This window comes from Camelus dromedarius, chromosome 12 (assembly GCF_036321535.1).
Source record: "Camelus dromedarius isolate mCamDro1 chromosome 12, mCamDro1.pat, whole genome shotgun sequence".
Classification (NCBI taxonomy): domain Eukaryota; kingdom Metazoa; phylum Chordata; class Mammalia; order Artiodactyla; family Camelidae; genus Camelus; species Camelus dromedarius.
In genome coordinates this window covers 32,306,231-32,316,638 of record NC_087447.1, presented here as the reverse complement: position 1 = coordinate 32,316,638, position 10,408 = coordinate 32,306,231, and the positions used below count along the sequence as shown (strand labels likewise).

Sequence of the window (10,408 nt, the reverse complement as noted above, 5' to 3'; positions counted from 1 at the left end):
TCAATGAAACCTTCTCCTTTCATTGCTAAGAGTACTTGGGAAAAGGGGACAATTCTCATAGAGGAAGAATTGTCCAATAATGCAATTTTAGGCTAAAACTGGATGAAAGATATTGAGGGTAAGGGAAGGTGTTCAGAGGATGGAAGATTTTTTCAATATCTTTAAATTAGTACCATATACATAACTACTAATACTTCTTTGCATAAAGATAAATCTGGTGAACTTAAAGTCACAAAAGTGTATGTTAAGTGTTTGGACTGGGGACCACACATGAAGGAAATCTGTTAGATTAGTAAATAATATCTGAATATATGTCTCTTTTATTGGGAGTAGCTACTAACTTAAAAATAGCCTAAATTGTAGCCTCATAACAATTCTTGTAATTTTCCATGTACACCATTTTCCTTTTATGACTTTGCTCAAGATGCCTCCTCTGTCTGGGATGCTCTCCAAATACCACCACCCTTCCCCACCCAGTTCCACTGGGCTGTCATCATTTTATTGGACTAAGTTTCTCTCCAAGTATTAAGACAGACAAGGAAACATCACCTCCTGACATCTTTTCTGTACACTTTCAATCCCAGGCTGGGTTACTTACCTTGTCCAATTTCACCCATAAGTGTTTGTCATTGTATTTATGTCTTTCTTTCCCATGCATCTTGTGAGACCTTTCAGGGAACAGTCCCAGAATCTAGTGAAATTTTTAACAATAAATAAATATTTTCAGAATAAGTAAATCAATATTTAGTCAGTGATAGCAGTAATTCTGATTCAGACACTCTGTTACCAAGAGAATGGAGGAGAGAGCCAAATGGCATTGATTTCAATAATGTGAATGTAATTATTTTAGTCTACAAATAATGCTTTTGTGTTGGATTTGCATGCGTGGTGCCCCCTTTATATGTGTGTGTGTGTGTGTGTGTGTGTGTGTGTATACACACACACTACTTATTATATTACATATATTATTATATATATGTAATACTTAGCAATCAGTTTTGCTCATGGTTTAGATCTCTAGTCATTTGGGGTGAAACTCAGTCAGGAATGCTAAGAAAAATCAGTTTTATGTCACCATCCTAGCTTCACAGATATTTATTTGACTTCTATTTTTTATATAACTTTCCAGATTTTCAAAATCATGGATATCCCTAGATGAATTAAATTTAATGAATTTGGTCACTAAAGATTTGAAAAACACAGATATTTTGAAGAGCACTAGGCGGCTCCAACTCCTAACTAGCTTGACTCTTTTGTTTGGAAGGAGGTAGTTTAATGAGTTTTCCTTTTCTGATCACCTTTGGAGATAGATATTATTTTGAGACATTCCAGAGCTCTAGAAAAATATTGTTCAGTTTTATAATAGAAGACATATATTTTAATACACATCAAAATAAGAGAAATATGCCTCCAGTGTCATTTTCTTTATTATCATTTATAACAAAATATAATTCAGATATAATGGCGGATAGTTCTAGCTACTTTTGATAAGTTTTTCAGCTATCCATTCAGCACATACATATCCATTGTATTATTTGGTCTATTCAGGGTATATTCTTACATAATTCTGTATTTAGATCCACACTTCTGAGATTTGGTCCCAGGATCCCAAAGAAAAATCCACTCCCCCTGTCGGCTTAAAGGAATTTCAAGGATTTTGACTTTGAGAATGTGGTTCAAGGACAATCTGTTTTGTAACTATTTGCCTGAATTGCATCTAAGAGGTTTGTGATTCATGTCGAGTGCATTAATAATTAATATTAAGCTTGCATAGTTTTCTTGCTTTGTTTAATGAAATAGATTCATTGATACTATACCTATATATGTGAAAACAAATGTCTTACATGAATGTTTACCTAAAATTCAGCTTTAGGAGAAGATGGTACAAAATAAAAATTACACTTTAAAGGATTATAAGTAATTTAAAATAAATCTTGAAAATATAATCAATGATATTTTGTTAACAGTCACAAGATATAGCCACAAATTTCATATATTGACATTTCAGCAGTGTGCTGAAAAGTAGTTAAGTGAAGGAACCTAAAATTCCAAGGAATTTATATTAAACTGATTGTCTTTTATTTAACCAAGAGCACTGAGGAGCAATTATTCTTTTTGATTTCTCTATTCTGTCTCTCTCTCTGCCTCCCTCCTTCCCTCTCTCCCTCTTTCTTGCTTCTTCCCTCTCTTCCTTCCTTCTCTTTTTTCTTACCTACCATGGGTTAAAACAAAACACATGAACAATATAATTATGCATTTTGTTACATATATTTTGTATTCAAAGGAACCTAGTTGCCCAAAATACCACAAACATCAGTAAAATATGCTGTAATCTCCCTTCCCTGCAACACTGTCAGAGCTGGCATCAGCGTGCTGGGCAAAACATAGGAAACTAGAAGTTACTTGTCAATGTTTAATAAAGTCTTCCTCCCTTGCAGAGCCAAATGCACCATTCTCCCTGCAGCCCCTGGTGATGATGACATCTTCCAGCTTGGTTTCCATAGCATCCATTCCTGAAGATCCCCGGTATGGTCCTTGATCAGGGCAATCCTCCCAATTCCCCTAGAAAGTTGGCGTCCTGGCCAGCCAAAGGAAGCCTCACCTTTTCCTGAAACGTACTCTGTCCGTGGTGCTGAACCATTTTACGGGGAAGCGCCCAGGCAGGCGCTGTCAGCCGTGCTGGAGGGGGAAAAAAAAAAACCCTCCTGACGCTGCCCAAATCAGAACTGTGTGTTATTTACTCACGTCCTCAAAGAGCAGCAAGGTTTCTCCATCTTAATTCGACTCTACCGCAGAGCAGATTTGCGCCGGCGTGATGGGAGGAGATCACGGGCAAGGAGGAAAAAACTAATAGCAGCATCGCTCACCTGAGACCTAAGATGCTCCCATGAGTTTTGGAAGTGCTCTGCTCCTTACAGCAAAGACACCATTTTAAAAAGTGCTATTCATTTGACTTTGCCTTTACAGAAGGGTTCTGTGGTATTTCCGCCAGCGTTTAAAAGGCAGAAGATTTGACAGAAACAAGACTTTTAAAACCCGGAATTTACATTGTTTTTCAGTGAACTGACTTCCAGGACAAGGACTCATCTGCACCCGCCCGAATACCATGGCACTGCGTGCGCCCTTTGCCACCGGATCCTCCCCTTCCAATGAGACTTTCTGATTGTGTCTACCAACTCTCCTATTAGGAAACCCGTGGGCTGCAGGCAGCTATCCTGTTGTATTCTCATTCTCACTCTCCCTCCCCTCTCTCACTCACACTCTTGCAAGAGCCACACCGATACCTTTCTGCTGAGAAGGAAAAAACCTACAACTACCTTAAGCGATTAATACAACATGCGCAACTCCCGCCTTTCATAGCGATCACTATTTAAATTTGGCAAGAGCCGACACCAAGCTTTGCAAGAATGGAGTCTGTAAAACAAAGGATTTTGACCCCAGGAAAAGAAGGGCTAAAGAATTTTGCTGGAAAATCCCTCGGCCAGATCTACAGGTAAGGGAAAGGAAACCTATGTTTGCCTGGGACTCAGCATGAAAAAAATCTACAGAGCTATTTTCTTAAACCCTGGTTGCTTAGGCAGAATGTAATATGATCAGAAAATCTTTTTTTCCCCCTGGCTTATTGCTGAAGCTGAGCTGCTCCGGAAACCGACATATTAATTCAGGAATGTTGCACTAAATGAACCTGTCTGTTTTTGTGTTTGTGTGTGTGTTTATGTCTGTGTGTGATTTTGTTTTAGTACCTGCAGATTCTTACCCTTTCCTACTGAGGATTTATCCCTTTTACCGTTGTGAAATAGTCTGCACCTATTCAAAGAACCTTTCTTTTGTTGCTTATAGTGACACCAAATTAAATTCCTTTGATGCAGAAAAATGAATTTAAAAAATCACAACCATCTAAAAAAATTAACCAAGAAAATTCCTAAGAGTAGTGGCAAAAAGAAATCTGTATCTCAGCTTCAAAGCCACTTGAGTAGAGAAGCCCTCAGTGGAATCTTCCTTCTGTACTGAAGGAAGAAGAATCACAATATATCAATAATTGATAACTAAAGCAGGTCCTCTCTAAATCTGAAACAAAGTATATGTATTTTTAATTATTGGACCTCTTGTAGAAGTCTAAAGGGAAATACCACAGTACTTTTAAGAAAAGCCCTACTAATAACCAGGAAAATGACTTTGAACGTACTGGAAATGATTACATTTTATTTTACCAGTAGTCACTGTACTAATTATGTTGTCAATTTCACAAGTTTAAATCCTATCAAAAATATTACACGAATACACAGTTTCTTAATAATATGAGCAAAATCAAGAAGAAATTGCAGAAACAAAAGAATAAACGATTCCAAGAGAGTGCTAATTTTCACATTTGGGAAACTGAAGCCTTTGGAAATGTATAGGAAATATAAAGAAAATGACCAGCGCACCTCCCTATTTTCCAAATCTCTCTGGTTCTGGTGGGCTTTTTGTAAGCAGCATCATGCACCTATGCGGCAGTTGATACTGCAAGGGCCCTGCGGTTCCGCAACTGCCTTGGAAAGAGCTGTTCTTTCACATCCCAGCTGCCATCAGGTGGGGAGCTCAGGTGCAGAGTTCAACTTTGCATATACGAGCATATGAAGCCAATGTGAAAAAAATTCATATTAGTTGAATTTTTCTCTCCCAGAATAAATAAATTGTCAGGTGTTCTAACGTTGGGATTAGACTTTAGGAATACTATCTAGTCCTTTATGATCTATTCCCCAGGTGGTCTTTTGTAGAATTTGGAAGTCTGACTTTTTTTTTTCTTCTAATAGTCTCAAATTGATTGACAGTCATCTCCCAAGCTATGCATTCTTGAAACTAATCTAAAATTTTCATTTGTTTTACCGTGTGTATGAAAATGATTGTACGTGGATATAATCATTTAAAAGGGCACACATAAAAATAAGTTATATGGTGGATTGAAAAACACCTGCCAATTATAAATGGGGAGGTTCTTTGTTTAAATATCCATCTCAGGGGCCCACAGTACGTTACTATTCACATTTTTCTTTTTAATAGATATTTCACAGATATATTGTGGACCAGAACAACACTATCAGCTTTTAGTAAAACCATTCCCCATCACTCTGCTTTCCTTTATCCCCTTCCCGCAAGGACCAAGGACGAAAGCCTAAAAGGAATTGAATCAGAGGGTGAAATCTTGTGAAATACTATGCAAATTAAACACACACACACACACACACACAACAAAACAAAACATAAATGTGAGATCTTCTACCTTGGTGTGGAACATCTTACAAGCGTTGATTTGGGGGCGCATTCGTATATCTGAGAGTCGCATTTTACGTCTTTGGAAATGGGCCCATGGCATTTTTCGGTGTTTGTAACAGAGATAGTAATGACGCGAGATTGTGAATAATTAATTATTCATGTTCTGGCGGTAGGACGCTTAGGTGTCGGCCATATGCTTCGGAGGCCTTTGTTTCAAACTCAAGTTACAAGGGAGAAAAGAGTAAGAAGTGTAACAGGATAGGAAACGTTGAACTGGCACCCTGGGGCAGGAGGAAGGGGAAGAGAGAGAGTGACACTCAGAGAGCGTTCACAGACCTTCTCCGTGGTTACCGGACCACCCCATCGGACAGGAAAGGCCTTGGTCCCCGGGGGGTCCCAGGCTCAGCTAGGGGGCGGGATCCCGGCTTCCTCAACCCGGAGAGCTTCAACTTGGCTGGGAGGGAAGGGGTAGAGCCGGTGCAGGACTGTGCGTGGGCCTGCAGCGGAGCAGCCCTCGGGCGGCTGAGTGGCTGTCTCTGATAGAACGCTGCGGGTGGGAGGCATCTACCCAGGTGCTGAGAAGGCGCCTTTCGGGTTGCCCCTTCCCTCACAAACTGCAGACCCAGCAAGAAGGGCCCAGGAGCTGTCTGTGAATCAAGGAGGTGTCTGTGAATCAAGGCGCCGTAGGGTGGATCCCGAGGGGATGGGGACTGGCTGCCATGGGCTAGAAGGTTTTAAAGTTAATGCTGCCGGGGGGGAGGGGGACTGCGAGAAGGCTAGAGAGCCCAGGAGGTCCTGAAGCCTGGTACCGCTCCAGCACCTTAACTCTTGAGGTAGGGGGAGCTGGTCAGCGCCCCTCCCCCCAGTCCTGATTGCTCCTGGGAACTGGGAATGGGCGGGCGTCGGGGGTGCCTAACCCGCCGCACCTTTACCTCCCCACGCTCTGCCGCGCAGGGTGCTGGAGAAGAAGCAGGAGACCGGGGAGACCATCGAGCTGACGGAGGATGGGAAGCCCCTGGAGGTGCCTGAGAAGAAGGCGCCGCTGTGCGACTGCACGTGCTTCGGCCTGCCGCGTCGCTACATCATCGCCATCATGAGCGGCCTGGGCTTCTGCATCTCCTTCGGCATCCGCTGCAACCTGGGCGTGGCCATCGTGGACATGGTCAACAACAGCACCATCCACCGCGGGGGCAAGGTCATCAAGGAGGTGGGCGAGCGCCGGCCGGGTGGTGTCGCAAAGCCGCTTCACCAGTTTGAACCCCACTTTCCCCACTGGATGAGGAAAGCCTGGCTGCCCCCTCAACCTCCCTCTAGCACTGCCCTTCTAAGATGGGCCACGATAGCGCTATCTCCTGCCTTTTCACGCTGCAGCAAGTCTCTTCCGCTCCCTGGGCCTTCCTTTTCTCCCCTGCAAAGTGGAAAACAGGGTCTGGTTCGTTATGGTTTTGAGGAGAGTGACTTCATCCAAGGAGCTGGTGCTTAACCTTGTCCGCTAAATCTAGATCGAAATATTTTTCTTTTACTTGGAGGAATAGAACAGCAGATTAATTATAATTTCCCCTTGACTTCCACCAGTTCTCTCCAAACATTCTTAGTAATCAAAATGAAACAGAACCAGAAAACAAATCAAAACAACTGTGCACCCTTATCGGCAGTTTCCATCGAGCCCAGCCTTTGGGAGCCGCCCACATGACTGGCGGGGAGAGAGAGGAGCCGCAGCGCAGGACAGTCTGGGGTCACTGGGAATCCAGTCCGTAACCTTATGATGTGCGTTGGGTGACGCCTAGGGACAGGAGGATCAACCTCAAGGTCGCAGAAACCCTTGGATTGGGACTTCCTGTTTAGAGATCAGAGTGACCGTAAGCCAGGCAGAGCAAGGGTTGAGAGGAGATATTTGGGACGGGCTGTGAATGCAAAGCGGAGAGCCATGGTGGGATTCGGGTATTCCGAGAGACCCTGCAAAGTGTGTTTAGTTTCAAAATTTTATTCAAAGGGGATAAAAGGACGTCCCCAGTTCCCCAGGCGGGATAAGCGCTCTTCGTCACCTTTCCTGTGCAGCTAGTTCGCCCCAGTGTACTGTAACATTCACCTTGTGCGGCGGCCCAGGCTGGCAAGGGCGGAGTTAGGCCGAGACCTTCAGACACACCCCTCTCCGGCTATTAGGACCACCCCTGAACAACACCTTCCTCTCCACTGACTCCCCCAAGTTCCCCTGGCTACTGCAAATCTTTCCGGAGGCCAACGCCCATCTCCATTTTGCAGGGACCATTCTTCCCACTAGCTCCTCAGACTTCCTTCTGTACCTCCCATCTCAAGCTCCCACCTTCCTTCCTCAGAATTTCCCTAGTTGGCTTCTATTCTCCAAGCGATTCCACTACTGTGTCCTCACAGGGTCGACGTCGGCTAAAGGGACTCCCGCCACGAGTCTCTATCCTCAGCCAGAGAATGGAATCTCTTAGTAGAGAGTCGTAATTTCCCAAACCCAAGCCCTGATAACTCCTCGTTCATCGAGGTGATCCGACCTGCCTGACAGTTGTCGGGGAGCAAAGTCAGGGGGCCCAGCTTCACTACATAATCCGTTTGAAATGAGCACGATTTTTTTTTTAAGTTAAAAGAGGCGTTTATTCTTTGTAAGAAGGTATCGAGTCAGTTTTGTTAGGAAACGAAAATTAAGTTACCCCCACGCCCGGAATGCAGGGAGAGCCCCGGTTGGGAAGGGCTCTTCAGCCCGAGATATGGAACGTGAATTTCAGCCCAAGCACTGACTCTACTCTCTCCCTCCACCTGTTTTTTCCCCCACTACCGTAGAAAGCCAAATTCAACTGGGACCCGGAAACCGTGGGAATGATCCACGGTTCCTTCTTTTGGGGCTATATCATCACCCAGATTCCGGGCGGCTACATTGCTTCTCGGCTGGCAGCCAACAGGTAACGCGCCGGGCCTGGCGGGTGGAGGGGGAGGTGGGACTGGTACCCTCCGAGGGACAGCATTGGCTGGGGGCAGGGATGACAGCCTCGTGGAGGTTGGGAACTCTCGAGTGAGGTCTCCTAGTCCCCTGGAACCCTCTCTCGGGTTTGGAACGCGATACCTCCTTCCACAATAAGGTGCCCCAAAGGATTTGGGCTCTCCAGGGCGGGCGCACCTTGCCGCCGTCTCCTCACTGCTCTCGCGGAACTGGCTTTTGGCGAAAGGGTCGCCGTGGCTTAAGTCCTGTAGGAGCTGAGGGTAGGCGTGGAGCGGGCGGAGCTGAGAAAGCCGCCGAAGCACAAAGAGGTGAGGGGGGGGGGGTGTCACTGTGCTCTGGTTTGCGCATCCCTCGGGTGTCCCTGCTCCCAGCGATGCCGACCTGCCCGTAGGGCGCGTCGAAAGCCCCTCCGGGGAACCCGCCCACATGGAGCTGTGGGTCTGTAGGATTTGTTTCCATGGAGCCAGGCGGGATTTCAGGCGCCCGGGTGCGATTCCACCTGTTAATGAGCTCCGCTGAGTAGGGGCGGGGGTGGGGAGGGCGCTCAGCTGCGTCCAGCGGCCTCCAGTCTGGCTGCGGTGGTGGCAGCAGCCGAGGTCCTAGCGCCAGCTCTCAGGAGTGCCCCCAGCGCCACCTGCAGAGGCACCTCGAAATATGAAACAGAAGGACTGATGGGGTTTGGGGTCAAGGAGCACAGCCTGGCCATTGGAGAGAGAGAAGCAGCCTCATTCACTTCATTGTGTGTAGGATGATAAAAAACTAAATGCTCCTTAAATCTAAATGTTAAGCTAAGAAAGAACGGATGCACTGGCCCTTCCCGGTCTTGCTGCATAGAGAGCCCAAGTAAAGACTTCTGGTCTTCCTTTAGCCCCTGTACCTATGACTTTTCCCCTCTCCCTCCCCTCAAAAGGTTAAGCTTTCCTGAGAAGTAATCTGAAACTGGGCACCTCTTTAGTCTTGATCTTCTCTCTGCTTTCCTAAACTGGTCTATCCATATCTCTCAGTGAAATCTCCCAGGCCTGTCCGTGGCTTTTGTCACCTACAGTTCCATTCACTCGAAGTGTCTTCCTGCCCAAGATTTCTCAGTCATCTCCAAAGCCTTGGGAGAAGTTCTTGGAAATTTATTTTAGGCTTAATGCTCCTAGGGTGAGGATTTTTGGACTGTCCTTCAAAATGTCAAAAGGAGAGTGCAATAGATGAGGAATAGTGCCTTTTGAATATTGTCTTTACCCTGACATTATGATGGGTAGTACTCAGTCCCAACAGGAGACAAAACATTCTTTTAAGAAAGGTATCAGTTTAAATCGAAAATTATTAACTGTATAGAGAACCCAATTGTATGGATAGGAAAAATCAAAGAAGAAATTGATAAAGGGCAGAAAAATTGAAAGGAAGTAACCCCTTAAATATTACTGGTAATGAACATGCTACATTTTGGGCTTTTATATCCCTAATGCATAGTGTCTTGATTTTGATATTGATTGATATTTCCTAAATATATTTTCTAAAACAAAATAAACTTCCCAGAGAAATACTCCAAACATATGTATATAAAATATTCTCACTTCAGTGGAAAAAAAAGATCCAACAATTCACCAAAAATGGGGGGGGGGGAAGCCCACAAAGTAGGAAACACAATGTAATACGAAATAAAAATATAATGGCTATGCCTTTAAGTTTTTTTCAGTGTCGAAGTCTTCAGCTTGCCAAATGTTAAAATGCTAACATATTCCTGCCAGGAAAAAACACCAGGGATGCTCTTGGTTTCCCTTTTTCTAACACTGGGAGGTCAGTAAACAGGTTTTCCTGTTTAAAAAAAAAAAAAAAATGCAAGCTCATTGCTATCATTTGTGTCCTGTCTAGGAAAGAACAGACTGATGCTGACTCAGGTTTTAATTTATTTGGTAGATTTTCCTCAAAGGAAAAATTTCTAAATTTTAGGATTCTCATTTGTGTCCCAAATCACCTCACATTTAAATGAGTACTTGAGAGAGAGAAACTTAATATTTTTACATACAATGTTTTGTGTTCTCCAAGAATGAGAAAAATAGAGTCAAAATTTATTATTGTAAAATATTATGAACCAATAGAAGATTAAAGACTCACTTCCCAATTACATTTTAGGATTTTTACATATTTGCTTCATTGTCTGAAGACTATAACAAAACATTTTAAATACAGTGGAAG

General features: G+C 44.1%; 1 protein-coding gene across 2 annotated transcripts in view; it reads left to right on the top strand.

The window, feature by feature from the left end:
• Positions 1–2,573: 2,573 nt before the first annotated feature.
• The window catches only part of SLC17A6 (solute carrier family 17 member 6), a 37,801-nt gene continuing 29,966 nt past the window's right edge, over positions 2,574–10,408 (top strand). The window contains exons 1-3 of one of the 2 annotated variants that reach the window (XM_010987484.3): positions 2,574–3,493; positions 6,211–6,463; positions 8,065–8,183. In XM_010987484.3, coding sequence (XP_010985786.1) covers positions 3,408–3,493; positions 6,211–6,463; positions 8,065–8,183 — 458 coding nt within the window. In that variant the 5' untranslated portion in view covers positions 2,574–3,407. Of the gene's footprint in view, positions 3,494–6,015; positions 6,090–6,210; positions 6,464–8,064; positions 8,184–10,408 lie in introns of those variants that run through there. The other variant, XM_031459871.2, reaches the window with a different exon arrangement.